The following is a 13,963-nucleotide window of genomic DNA, read 5'->3' on the forward strand; positions in this document are numbered from 1 at the left end:
CCCTTCTCCATTAAATTTACAAATACTGAATTAATCAGCTTCTTCTCCGTTATCCGAGCCAGAATGCTTCCATAAGCAGATTCTTAAATTGACGGAGAGAGATAGTAAGGAACATGGACAGAGGAGAAGGAGAGGAGAAATGTACTGTGAAAAGTGATCGAAGGGGGATTGAAGAAAGCTTTTAGTGTCAGCTACCCGAGAGGCTGAGAGAGGAGAGAACTGATAAAAAGGTGACAGGAAAATGAGCACCCATCATTCACAGGCTGCTCCTATTATAAGACTCGGGTCCTAAATAGAAACATTCTGAGAAAAGGCTTGTGAGAAATGCTATCTTCACTGCACTGAATGATGAAAGTCACACGTGCGATGCGTTACAACCTGACTAGCAGAGCAGAGTGGAAAAAGACAATGAGTATTATTTCACATGATTTGTGGTATTTTTCTGCTGTAGTGACAAAGTGGGTCTAAGACTTGTCTCACTGCAACAGGCTCATACATTAAGTATGACCCTGCCAGAGAGAGGAAGAGGGGAGGGAGCGAAGGTATATAGAAGTTGGACAGCAACAGTCTGGGACCAAACCAAATGTATGGTGAGGGAAGAAAATGAATTATGAATCTGGTGGATTTGGGGCAAATTTTGCAGACAGGAAGGGTATTACTATGAATTATTCACTCTAGAGCATCCTTGATCATCTACCCCCCACCAGCATCACCTTTTTTCTCAAAGCCCCGCCTGCTCTCTTTGTCCGTTGACCCTTAATAATGTCTCTCCGCCATTCACCTGTGAAGCCTTATTGTGTATTTGTCTTTGGTAAATACCCGTTTTATGAATGTCTAAACTGCTCCATTTTTCTTCTGACCCTTCTTCTGTCTCCTTTCAGTTCAATGCTTCACCAGATAGACAAACCCTAGGGAAACAGTAGGGGGTAAAGGGGGTATGTGTTCATTTTACCCCCACACTTGCCTTCCGTTCCACATCCTCTCCCCCTACACGTCCCTCACAGCTGGAGGTAGTTAATATTTAACAACAAGGCATGACAGGACACAAGACTTGCACACGTTTGAACATGCATACACAAACACACACACACACACACACACACACACACACACACACACACACACACACACACACACACACACACACACACACACACACACACACACACACACACACACACACGCACACACACACACATACACATTAGGTAGAGCAGAACACCTGATCAAAGTACAAACAGGCTTTCAGGATTAATATTTGCATGACTCACTGTGATGCAAGAAAAAACTGCGACGCTGCATGTAACAAAGCATCTCCTCACACGGAAACAGGAGGATATGAAGCGATTGTCTCTCACGTACATGTGGGCGGTTTGCACAATGAGGATCCAGAGATTTGTGAAACTCAGAACATGATTTGACCCTTGAGATTTGATTCCGTGTGTTTCCCCCCTCCTCTTTGGTTAGGAGAGCCAATTCAGCACTAGAAAGTCCTTGGCAATGCCCAACATGTCTACTTGATTTTAATTACTAGATTTTGCAGAACATGAAAGGGTGCAATTTTCTGTCTAATGGAAGACAAGGGGCGTATACATCACAATGGTGTACAGCAATTAAATTCTTCGTATGATAACAAAAGTAACAACAGAGTACAAAAATGTTGAGGTAATTTATGATTTTTTGTGGAAAAAAAATCATGAATAATTAAAATACTGTAGCCACAAAAATCTTCTTGTTTGTTTTGTCTTATTTTTCATGAGGCACGCTGTTCACTAATTGTCTGCAGTCAGACTTTTATTGTGAAAAGAATAAATTGCCACACCCTGAAATCAAATCTCAATACAAAGTCGCTCACACTATAATCTTTGTCATTTAATGACTATTGGCATCCAGTGGCAATATTTTTAAAAGCACTCAGCAACCCTGTGAGGGGACATTTTAGGTCTGTTGTAAGCAGCAATCTCAGGCGTGACCTCTGACCTTGTCCAACGAAGCGGGTAACATGGCAAAGATTGGATCTCTGACAGCTCAGACGAGTGAAATCAGGAATCTTCTTGTATGTCCGCGTCTCCTTCGCATGTGATAATGGACTGTCACCGCCTCCACACAGACTACAAGTGTGTTGTGTGCACATTAGTGTGTGAGTCTCATGAATTTGTGCCACCAGCATGTTTGTAGGGGGTTACACTCATTACATGGCAACCTTCCACACCACTTACCTCTTCCCCTGTGTTCCTTTGCTCAAGTTGTCCATTTATACACCCCTCCCAACCCATTATAGTGTTCCCGTTTACTGATGCTACTCACCATGACTGAGTTATTCCCTAACTCCCGGCTGGAGCCCACTGGACCATGCCCTTTTATTTGTCTGATGTATCCTGTCAGACCTCTCCAGGTCTGTCTCTGCTCCTTCCTTTCTGTCAGTCTATCCATTCATTACAGGTTTCTTTGTATGCCCACTCCTTCCCATGGGTGTATCCATGCGCTCGCTTGTGCACGTACAGCACACTTCCAAGGCGAATGGTGACTGGCGGCACGACAGTTTGAAATGTGACACACTGTTAATCAGCGACCTGCTTGTGCCGCTCAGCTCTTCGTCCGTCTCTTCAGAGGGAGTACTGACAGAGAATATCCCACGTTAGAACACATTCACAAAAAAAGATCACATTAGCACGAATAGCATATACTCTGACACACCTCGTTTCAGTCATGTCCCACTTACACTGATTTAAAGTAACAGGTTTAAGACTGGATCACTTTAATTGGCCCCCATCTCCAGAGACTAACAAGCAAAGGAAGTGTCTGAAGTAAAGACAGAAGGAAACTAATAATTCACGGTGATTGGAAAAGCTTCTATGTGTGTGTGTGTGTGTGTGTGTGTGTGTGTGTGTGTGTGTGTGTGTGTGTGTGTGTGTGTGTGTGTGTGTGTGTGTGTGTGTGTGTGTGTGTGTGTGTGTGTGTGTGTATGGTTGGATGAGATTAGCTTCACAGATGTCATCCTTTGTCATCCATCCTCCTCCATTTCTGCCACATCCCTCCACTCGTCCCATCACCTCTCACCCTCCCTCCTTCACTCCGTCTCTCCCCTCCCTCTCCTTTACCCATCCCACTCCACTCCTTGTTTAAACCTATTTTTCCTCATCCTGTCCTTTTAAAGTCCTCCAACACCCTTCACCCCTCCATCCCCTTCTGGTGTGCTTGCTGTTCCATTCTCCTGATCAGACAAGCAACTCATTGGCACAACACTGAACCTTAAACTGAGCCATTAAAGACGCCACTCCTGTTTGGTCTCTAATCTAATCTAATTTGGCTCAAAAGGTATAATTAGTTCACATATTCATTTTCCTTTGTTGTGATATTAATGAATTGCTCACAGAATGATGTGAACATAATACCATCAGCTATTAAGCCATTACCCACTTGTAAACGGATGATAATCAGTTCTCTCCTTCATCTTCTCACCCTCCGCTCTTTTCCATCGTCTTTACCTCCTCTCATCACTGACCTTCCCTCACTCTTCAAGGTTACCAATCATGTGGCACTGCCAACAAACTCCTCTGTGTAGAGCCAAGACTCTTTCAATCAGAACAGGCCTGCCAAACATGCAATCTCTCTTTGTTATCTCCATTTTCCTTTTTCTGTCTCGCGTGTCTCCTAATCATGGTGTGCTGTAACAGCTCTGTCTCTGTGATACTGACTAGTGTAAACAGTCAGTGGGATGCACCACATGGTGCCTGCAGGAAGGATGGCCTGCAAGTTATGGCGAGGACCGAATCCAAGTGTACAGATGGAGAGCGGATAGACTGCTAGCAGGGGTGGCTTACCTCCCTCGCCATGACTGATAGCATCTTTATCACACACTTATCACAGCAACAGCGCCCAAGCACAATATGAAATGTTCAGTTTGTGCAACACAGCTGTGAGCAGCCAACCTAATTATCAACTATTTGTTTGTCTGTCTTGTGTGTTATCTGATTTAACACTTCATCAATCATTTGTCCGTCCACAGATCATCTGGGAACTGGGAGGGTCTGCTTAGCGTCTTGTTGTGCTATCGTTCCATCTGTCCTGCTGACTGGCCCTTCCATACAGGCCACTGGTCATGTAATTAACCAAATGGAGAATTTTTTTTTTTAATTTTTTTTGCAGGAACAGGTGTATTGATAGGCATCACTGGTGTTCTGTTGGGATGCGTGACTGCTGGCCTATGATTGGCGTGTTAACTCCATGTCATGATCCGTGTATAGGTCTGACCACATGGTGCAGTCTAATTTTTCTCCCATTCTGACACATGGCCTCCTGTTTGCCCCTCCCTTTTTGTTTCTCTTGCCCCCTCCCCCTTCCACCCTCTTTTATCTTTCAGAGAAAAGACCAGTTGGTGGTCTCTGACCTAAAGAAGACAGCAAAAGAGAGAGAGAGCAAAGAAAACACACCCACAGTAACCTTGCTGGAGTGTGTTTGTGCATTTGCGTGAGCAGGTGGTACTTGGATGGGACATTGAGCAATGTCTCACCTGCAGCGACAGCAGCCTGGCAGTAGGAGGCAGTCCTCCTCCCGCCTCCTCCCTTTCCTCCTCCTCCTCCTCACCCTCTCTGACCAGCCCAGCCAAGCAGCCATACACATACCTTCCAACTGTGAGTACAGATTTGAATCACAATATTCATAACAATGGCAGATGAACGCTTCCATCCAGTTCAAAGATCTGTCTGTTGTTTTAATTACACTGTTGGTTCTTCAAAGCATGCTAATAATTATCTTTCATCAGCATCACTCATCATTAATTAGTGCAAATGAGCAGAGTGAACAAGTGTTTGCTCAGCAACCGTGGTTGGATTGCGCTATTATGCTTGAAATACTACACAGTCTGAGGTTTCTTTGGTTAGCACTCATCGGTGTCTGTGGTGTGTCTAATTACTTTGTAACTGATCCCTCATGCTGCATTGATAAGTACCATTATTGATCTGGTTGCCTTGGTGCATAACAGAATCTGATTGCAGAGTAATTCAATCAGCAATTGAATTATACAACGAAAGTCCAGCCAGGTTCTTTCTCATTCACTTTCATTCCTTCCTCCCCCCATGTAATATATGAGAATTAGAAATACAGCTGAGCTTGTGGCCCTGAAGGGAAATTGATCTTCATCTCAGCTGCCGGCCTGCACAGAGCTCCATTGGAGGAAGAGAGAGAGAAAGAAAGAAAGAGAGAAAGCAAATATTATTTCCACCGCTGCCTCTGTTGTTTACTCTATCTAAGACTACTTGCAGTGAGTCAGTCTTTCACCGCCCACACTGCTTCTGCACACACACAAGTAAACTGCAAATGCTGATGAGATGCAATAAATTTCCAACGTAATTTCCTAAAGGTTGAGGTGACATGGGCGTGAGAGGGCCAAGGAGGATGCAGAGAGAATGATGATGAGGAAAAGCAAGCAGCAGGTCAAAGATTAAAAAAGGTCAAGGTATCCCCTGCCTTTCAATGAACCAGCCTATTTCTCATCAATGAGAATTACTGAGAAAGACATCAGGATCAATAAAGGAAATCTGTTTGAGTCCGGATCAAGAAGGTCACCCTATTACAACAGATATTACAAGGCATTAGCATCCATAATTGTTCATATTATGTGTGAAATATCTATCTATCTATCTATCTATCTATCTATCTATCTATCTATCTATCTATCTATCTATCTATCTATCTATCTATCTATCTATCTATCTATCTATCTATCTATCTATCTATCTATCTATCTATCTATCTATCTATCTATCTATCTATCTATCTTTCTATCTATCGACTAAATCTTTCCCCTGTTGCTTCCTCTGTGCTGCTGTGGACTAACAGACTACATAAGTGATCGTAAGTGGTTTTAACTTTATTGACGTCAACCTGTCTTAATGCAGATGCTAGCTACATTTATGGTCAACACTATGATGATGTCAGAGAGGTTTATTTTCATCAAGCATGCAATAAATGTCCTGTGCACTATGCCACACTGAAATAAATGGCCTTCAAGAGAACTCCGAGCATTATTCTTGTGTGTGATTGGATTGAATCCTCTTTTGCCATGCTGATATGTTTGTAAGGAAGCATGCATTTGTGTTTGTTATCTTTTGTCCAGTCTTGTGTGCCCTTTTCTGTGTGTGGGCGTGTTTGTAGCATTGCTTGCACCCAGTGGTTGGGGTGCTGCTCGGAGCAGGGTGGAGGAAGTGAGAGGAGCTGCTGTCTGAAAGGAGGCAGCAGGGCTGTCAGATCAAAAGCATGGAGGAAAAAAGAGGAGCTAAAACAATAAGCACCGGCTCCTCTCTTCCCGCTCCACGAGTGATGGGAGCAGAGCCTGGAGCTTCCTCAGTGTGATCAGCTCTGGAAATGGCGTTATTTCCTTCATCACTTGGAATTTTGTCTTTAAATTCCCCCGCTCTCCTTTTAGGTCTCGTTCTTGACCTCTGTGAATCCACCTATTATTTGTTTTTTTTCCTCTGGGCTATGTTTTATGCACTGCTTTGCATATACACTTCACTACACTCTCCACCACTGTCCTGTGTCCTCCTTTACCCACTTATCTACATAATATTAATTCATCCTTGATTTTGTGTCTCTCCATTAATAAAGACTGTACTGATAAGATTTAAGTTGTAACCTCTGGTATAGAAAATCAATGGCAAGAAATACTGTATATAGATTCCACTCTATAAATATTGAAAAGCAGAACATAAAAATACAGCAGCCATCGTACATTACGAGGAGGAATCAGACACACTGGGTCGATACAGTGGTCACACCAAATCCTAGCCTGTTGGTTTTTATAGGTCTGTTATGTAGGCTTCATGCTTTATGGCTGTTATGGACAGTGTGTTTGTGTGTGTGTGTGTGTGTGTGTGTGTGTGTGTGTGTGTGTGTGTGTGTGTGTGTGTGTGTGTGTGTGTGTGTGTGTGTGTGTGTGTGTGTGTGTGTGTGTGTGTGTGTGTGTGTGTGTGTGTGTGTGTGTGTGTGTGTGAGAGAGAGAGAGAGAGAGGCAGAGAGGGAGAGATTGGTGGTCATTTCTTTTCTTCTTCTTTAAAATCCCTGCTTCATTTCCCCACAGACGGATCTCCTCCCTCTCTTCCTTTCGGCCTCACTCGGTTGCACATGAACCTTTTACTTACGCTTTATCCATTTCCTCTCATCTCAGCCCATTTTCTCTACCTGCTCTGTTACTCTCACTGTTTTTCCTGGCCTACTTTTCATCTCTTTCTCTGGGGAGTAATTCTAAGTGATATGAACTGAATACACTTATTGGTAGCTGTTGAACTACTGTATTAAAATGACTGGCATCTTCTAAACACCTACCAATAGTCACACAGATGTGTCACAAGAGGGGATTATATATTTACGTCATAGCTAGAGTTACTACGGCTAATAGTATCCAGGACTAAAGAAGACTGTAAGTGTGTGCCTGTGCTCTCATCCGTTTAGACCATGCAGGTGTGTAACAGCAAAGCTTTGTGCCTGCAGTAACTCTGTGTTTGTCCCTTGCAGTCAAGAGGCCTCCAGTGATTACAACACAGCCAGAGTCCGTCACCGTCTTCAGCGTTGAAGATCTTGTCATGAGCTGCGAAGCCACTGGCAACCCTCCACCCATGTGAGTCAGTTCAAACACACACACACACACGTACACACACACACACACACACACACACACACACACACACACGCACACACACACGCACACAGTCAGTGTGAAGATGCTCGTCTTCAGGGGGAGTCTCACCACAGTGATCTTTTTTCAGACAAGTGAGAACAGTGACCTTCTCTTTCCTTGTTCTACTGACATCTACATATTACCATTACATGAGAGCACAATTTTTCAATCAGGGGCCTGATCTTAGCGAGGGATAAATGTCATTAAGCCCTCCAAAAATCTTTATCACAATGTCTCACCTGCTGTAAGTGGAAAGCTAATGTAAATGCCATTGAAGAGATGGATATCACAGTCATGCAACACCTCTAGTCCCGCTGGAGCGAGCAGCTGCAATATTTAAGTAATCCACTTGTGTCCTTTAATTCACTGACATGTGAATACATCTTGCATTTGCTAAAAATAGCTTTTCCAATGAGAGGAAACTTAATTCTTGACTATCATATGTCAGTGAACATCAAAATGACTGCTTTTATTTTGTTCTTTGCTCAAGCTTCCGCTGGACAAAGGATGGGATGGAGTTTGATCCGGGCAACGATCCTGAGCTGAAGGTTTCTGAACACCCTGGCTCATCAGCATTCTTCACACTCAGTAATACCATGGACACCTTGAAGCAGTACAAAGGAAAATATGTATGCTACGCGTCCAACGAGCTGGGGACGGCCGTATCCAACGAGGTCACACTCAGCATCGATGGTGAGAAAATGCTTAATCCTAAAGCAACCGCTGACCAGTGCTGAGAGGGGGTCATTAAAGTTTGATGTTTAAATATTATTAAAGTCCGTCATGCTCAGTGAATATTTGCTGATTTGTAATAACTTGTAATAACTTATCAGAGAGGCGATCACAGTGTTTGAAACAGAATCAAACCGGTCAAACATCATGTCAGACATTTTCAAACAAGCTACAGGAGATTAGAGGGACTGCATATCTTTCATAGACATCACTTTCAATGTTAGTTCTCCTATGAATGCCTTCAAGGTCCACATTAGAAGTGAGTCTTGTTGTCGGTTTTATTACCAATAATAGCGTTTTACAAAGCTGGGGGAAGTGCCCACCTTTTCTCTGCCCCAATTATTATGTAGCTCATTTGTTAGCAGATGGAGGCTTACACCTAGAGCTCCTAGTTCTGCCACTCAGAGCATAATCAGATGCAATAACAAGATAATTAGCATATATTTAGGTACACACACACACACGCATACATACATACATACATACACACACACACACACACACACACACACACACACACACACACACACACACACACACACACACACACACACACACACACACACACACACCTGGACAAAAGTAAAGAGAACGCATCTGTCCACCTGTGAAAGTGGAGCTCTCCTGGGCGACCTCCTTCCTTCAGTTTCCCTGACAACTGTTTCCCCAGAAACACCCTTGAGTTGATGTCATGTAAAACACTCGTTGGTAACTCCAGTGCGTGTGTGACGGGGGTTGGGAGTAGGACTAAAGATAACCTGGCGTCTTCTCTGAACGGCAAAATTTTCAATCTTGAAAGTTGCTAAAATGGACAAACATTTAAATAACTGTCCTACACAGCATTGTGTGTTTACGCTGACGTGTGATGTGGATTGCATCAGGAAGGAAAAACACATCAGCAAACACATGCACAGGTGGTTCATGTGCGACACACATCTCATGCCTTTTCACACGAGTGTGTGTTTTTCTTTTCCGTCCCATCCTCAGCTCCCCCATCCCAGCAAAAAGAGAAAAAAATGAACATGAAGGCCGAGGAGGGAAGCAGCATTGTTCTGAAGTGTAACCCCCCAGAGAGCTCGATGCAGCCCATCATTCACTGGATGGACTGGCGTGAGTACATTACCTCTACTACATTATTCCTTTTGCCTCAATACATCTGCAACCTATTAGTCTATCCATCGTTTCTATCACTTCATAGAGGTAGTTCACATTTTTTTCTCCAACATAACATATTCTTCATTAATCTGTGTCTGGATTTTTAAATAACGTCTTTTTTTTTTTCTTTCTCCCTGTAGGTCTGCATCATATCCAGCTAAGTGACAGAGTGGTTGTTGGGAAGGATGGAAACTTATACTTTGCCCATGTGACAACTGAAGACAGCAGGGATGACTACACCTGCAATGTCCAGTACCTGACAACACGCACCATTCTGGCTAAGGAACCCATCACTCTGACTGTCAATCCCTGTGAGTTTGACTTTTTGCCTCTACAATAATCTGAACTTTTTTTTGGGCTTACTTATTCACATTTGAAAGAAATCAAGTGTCAACAGCGAATGACAGCACTAACATATATAATGATCTGTAGGCGGTGCAGGCTAATATGAATTAATACAACAACATATGTAAATTCAAAAAGAAATTTCAGGACCTATCTCTCCTTTCATGTGTTCTGGACAGACTGAATGTGAGTTTCCTTCATCTAAGATGTATTCTTGTAAGAAGAACACTTTATTGGTCTGTATATCAAATCGACACCTGCAGTGTAATAATAGTCAGCATGTTGAGAAGCACCGAGGCCCACAGTTAAACCAAAGTCAATTCTCCCCATGTGGTGGTATGTTGTGCTAACCGAAGCAGTACCGTATCCACTGGACGGCCCCAGAGCCAGCAGGGGGCCCATCACCTCCTCAGTCCAGTGGTAATGAGATGCAGCTCACACTGAGATGTGGCTGACAGCATCTGTGGTCCAACCAGAGGTCACGAAGATGAGCCCATGTTAACACAAGACCTCTCTGTATGTGTGTGTAAAATAATAAGCAGCTGGAAAAGAAGCGTCCTCTCCATACAGTTCCATGGCTCATGTTTTTGGAAAGTTGGTGTTTGTCAGAGTCAACATAGTAGCTGCTTTGTCAGCAGCACAGCAATTTGTAAATTACCCATCCATATGTATGACTCTTTCCCCCGTCCCTCTTTGTTTGTCTCTCTTTCTCCAGCCAACTCGGTGCTGCGGAACAGAAGGCCCCACATGATGAGACCTACTGGACTCCACAGCACTTACCACACTCTGAGGGGCCAGACTCTTGAGCTTGAGTGCATAGTCCAAGGCCTGTGAGTCCCTTTGTTCTCATACGTGTGTCGTACTTACCCTATCAATCAGAAGACTCGATCTGCTCCTTCTAATCAATCTTACCTGCCTCTCATTCGTCTCTCCCCCCTCCTCCTCTTTCCCTGCACCCTCTTCAATCCATTATCCATCATTTCCTGTCTCTCCCCAACTCTGTGTCTTGCTGCATGACTCTCCTCTCTGTTCCTTCTGTTTCATCCCTTCATCCATCCCTTCTTTCCTCTCCATTCCTATTATAACATGTCCTCCCCATCTTCTCCTCTTCAGTCCAACTCCCAGTGTGACGTGGCTGAGGAAAGACGGCGAGCTTTCTGAATCTCGGACCACTAAAGATATGTTTGACCGCCGCCTGCGCTTCACTAATATCTCTGAGAGCGACGGGGGTGAATACCAGTGTATAGCTGATAACTTCCAAGGGAAGGCTGTACACACTTACACTGTGACTGTGGAAGGTGTGTTTCACGCGCCCCGCACTCAAGCAATCTTGAAATACACTTCCATAAAATTAGGCCACTCCACTAGGGTCAGATGAAAAGCATCAGCCAGAAGGGAAGTCACAAATACAGAGACATCATATTTATTTGAAATGTTATCTCAAAGTCCTGCACTTCCGGTGATGCAGTCAGACAGTGGTTTTTTTAGATCCTTGCGGAGTTAATAGTCCCATCTGGAAAGCTCATGCAGAAATCTTGTACCATTGTTTGCAGTTTTCTGTAAAGTAATTTTTCTCCGAGTATGAGATGACATATCCAGGTGATGCTGAATGACTTACACTTTTATATAACAAAGAAGACATTATGGAACTGTGTCAGGCTGATTTTGTGAATAGTAAAATTGCCTGCCCTGAAAATGAACAGGGAGACTTTTCCAGTATGACCGATCTTATTGATTTTTCTTGTACTGTATGTAATTTAATATGTTTGTTCTTTTCTAGCGGCTCCTTACTGGACTAATGGTCCAGTCAATCAGTTGTACGCTCCAGGTGAGACTGTCAAGATAGACTGCCAAGCAGATGGGATCCCCACCCCTACCATCAGGTGGACGATCAATGGGATCCCCTTCTCAGGTCAGTACACGGACATGCCTTCAAATACGAAGCTCAATACGTAAACTTGAACATCTTCATTTGTGTCTTCACAGAAATAGAAAAGGACCCCAGACGTACTCTGACAGCGAGCAAATCTCTCATCCTAGCAGATGTCAATTTTGCAGACACTGCTGTCTACCAGTGCCAGGCCTCCAACAAGCATGGGACAATCCTCACCAATGCTAATGTCTATGTCATAGGTGACTGTTGTCTTTGTACATGTCATTTTTTTGTGTGTTTTTGTGAGTCATGCGTGTACCTCAAGGTGTCTCACTTCTGTCTGTCTGACTGTTTCAGAGCTGCCTCCTCAGATCCTCACTGAGGATGGGAATAGCTACACATTTGCAGAGGGACAGAAAGCTTTGCTAGAATGTGAAACCTTTGGTTCTCCTAAACCCAGCGTCGTATGGTGAGACACATTACCACCTGCTCTCATTTCATTGTGTTTTGCATTGCATTGTATGGTATTATCCGCAGTATTCTAGTGGGTTTTCTGGCATATTTTCACAGAAAAAAAATTCACAAATGTGATATTTTTATGTAGGTGGTTTTAATATGCATAAATTATCAACTGGATGCTGGGCTGTTTTGGCAGATACTCAAACAGGCTTTGTTCATTTTTTGGTAAAATAGAAGGGAAGATGAATGGGTGACTTCATCAGCACATGCTGGTGTGGAAAATATTTCCTTTTTGATAGGTGACACAAATTTCTCTCACTTTCTCTCTCTCTCTCTCTCTCTCTCTCTCTCTCTCTCTCTCTCTCTCTCTCTCTCTCTCTCTCTCTTTGTGTGTGTGTGTGTGTGTGTGTGTGTGTGTGTGTGTGTGTGTGTGTGTGTGTGTGTGTGTGTGTGTGTGTGTGTGTGTGTGTGTGTGTGTGTGTGTGTGTGTGTGTGTGTGTGTGTGTGTGTGTGTGTGTGTGTGTGTGTTATGCCTTTCCCAGGGAGAGCAGTGCCACTTCCTCCCTTCTGGCTGATCCCAGAGTTAATTTTCTCACTAGTGGGGGACTGGAAATCTCAAACGTAACCCACGACGATGCAGGCATCTACTTCTGCTCTGTACAGAACTACAACCTCTCTGTCAAGGCCGAGCTGGAAGTGCTCAGTGAGTGAGACACCATGTCCCTCAGCAGCTGATGCTATTTACATCTCTTGTGGTTTGTCTCACTTTATGTCTCACTCTTTTCATCTCCAGACAGGACAGTGATCCTGTCGCCTCCACAGGCTCTAAAAGTACAGCCTGGGAAGACAGCAATCTTTACTTGCTTGTCTGTCGTTGACCCAAAAATTGTCTCTCCTCTCATTCTGTGGAGAAAGAACAATCAGAAGCTCATTGAATCCCCCATTGATGAAAAGTAAGTCAAATTTCAATACACTGGGGAACTGACGGTAGTCAGGATTATGACAGAAATTAGTGACGGGGATTACATTTTTATAATTTGTTTGTTGTGTTTTTTTTACGCTGAATAATCAGGCTTCTTTGTCCAATGAAACAATAGTTATCTACTATATTGTATCCGTGTCCTGTAGAAAAACAAATAAAACTTAGGACAGTATGTAATAATCAGTAAAAACAGAATACAATGAATTGGAAATCCTTGTTAGCCAAATGTAATAGCATGAAGTTCAAAGGAAAAAGTGGAATTCTGTTCTTCTATGTCTTCTAATATCTTACACTGCACCTTTTCATCAAGTTAATAGTTTGGACCACAGTCAGGCCGTCTTAGAACCTGAATTATTCTCTACTGAAGCATAACAGTTGTAAGGCAGCAGAAAATGGCTTTGTATTGATAGAATAAGCAGTCAGTGGGAAAAGTCTTCGTCTGGTCATCAACAGATACTGTTCCAAAACCTGCATGTACATTTCAGTATTAATACTAAAGACATGAAAGATATGCAAGTCAAATATGTCAATACCCCCTATTTGAAATCTGTACACACACTGAAGTATGACTTGCCTCTTAACATTCTCAGATTTCTGAATCTTCTGATGATATTATGGACTGTAAATTAATCAAAATGCACATTAAAAACATTGTATTCAAACTGTTGGACTGTTTGTCTATAGAGATTTTGATGAAGCAGTGAACTCCTCTTTGTTTTGAAGATGCCACTTTCATCCT

At 43.2% G+C, this 13,963-nt stretch overlaps 1 protein-coding gene across 2 annotated transcripts in view; it reads left to right on the plus strand.

The window, feature by feature from the left end:
* Positions 1 to 13,963, plus strand: part of l1cama (L1 cell adhesion molecule, paralog a) — a 38,984-nt gene that overhangs the window by 16,374 nt on the left and 8,647 nt on the right. Inside the window, exons 2-14 of one of the 2 annotated variants that reach the window (XM_068325076.1) lie at positions 4,364 to 4,634; positions 5,842 to 5,856; positions 7,516 to 7,618; positions 8,169 to 8,371; positions 9,398 to 9,520; positions 9,706 to 9,876; positions 10,626 to 10,740; positions 11,024 to 11,208; positions 11,691 to 11,822; positions 11,897 to 12,043; positions 12,141 to 12,252; positions 12,785 to 12,945; positions 13,036 to 13,195. In XM_068325076.1, coding sequence (XP_068181177.1) covers positions 4,505 to 4,634; positions 5,842 to 5,856; positions 7,516 to 7,618; positions 8,169 to 8,371; positions 9,398 to 9,520; positions 9,706 to 9,876; positions 10,626 to 10,740; positions 11,024 to 11,208; positions 11,691 to 11,822; positions 11,897 to 12,043; positions 12,141 to 12,252; positions 12,785 to 12,945; positions 13,036 to 13,195 — 1,757 coding nt within the window. In that variant the 5' untranslated portion in view covers positions 4,364 to 4,504. The remainder of the gene's footprint in view (positions 1 to 4,363; positions 4,635 to 5,841; positions 5,857 to 7,515; positions 7,619 to 8,168; positions 8,372 to 9,397; positions 9,521 to 9,705; positions 9,877 to 10,625; positions 10,741 to 11,023; positions 11,209 to 11,690; positions 11,823 to 11,896; positions 12,044 to 12,140; positions 12,253 to 12,784; positions 12,946 to 13,035; positions 13,196 to 13,963) is intronic. The other variant, XM_068325085.1, reaches the window with a different exon arrangement.

This window comes from Antennarius striatus, chromosome 2, assembly GCF_040054535.1.
Source record: "Antennarius striatus isolate MH-2024 chromosome 2, ASM4005453v1, whole genome shotgun sequence".
Taxonomy (NCBI): Eukaryota; Metazoa; Chordata; class Actinopteri; order Lophiiformes; family Antennariidae; genus Antennarius; species Antennarius striatus.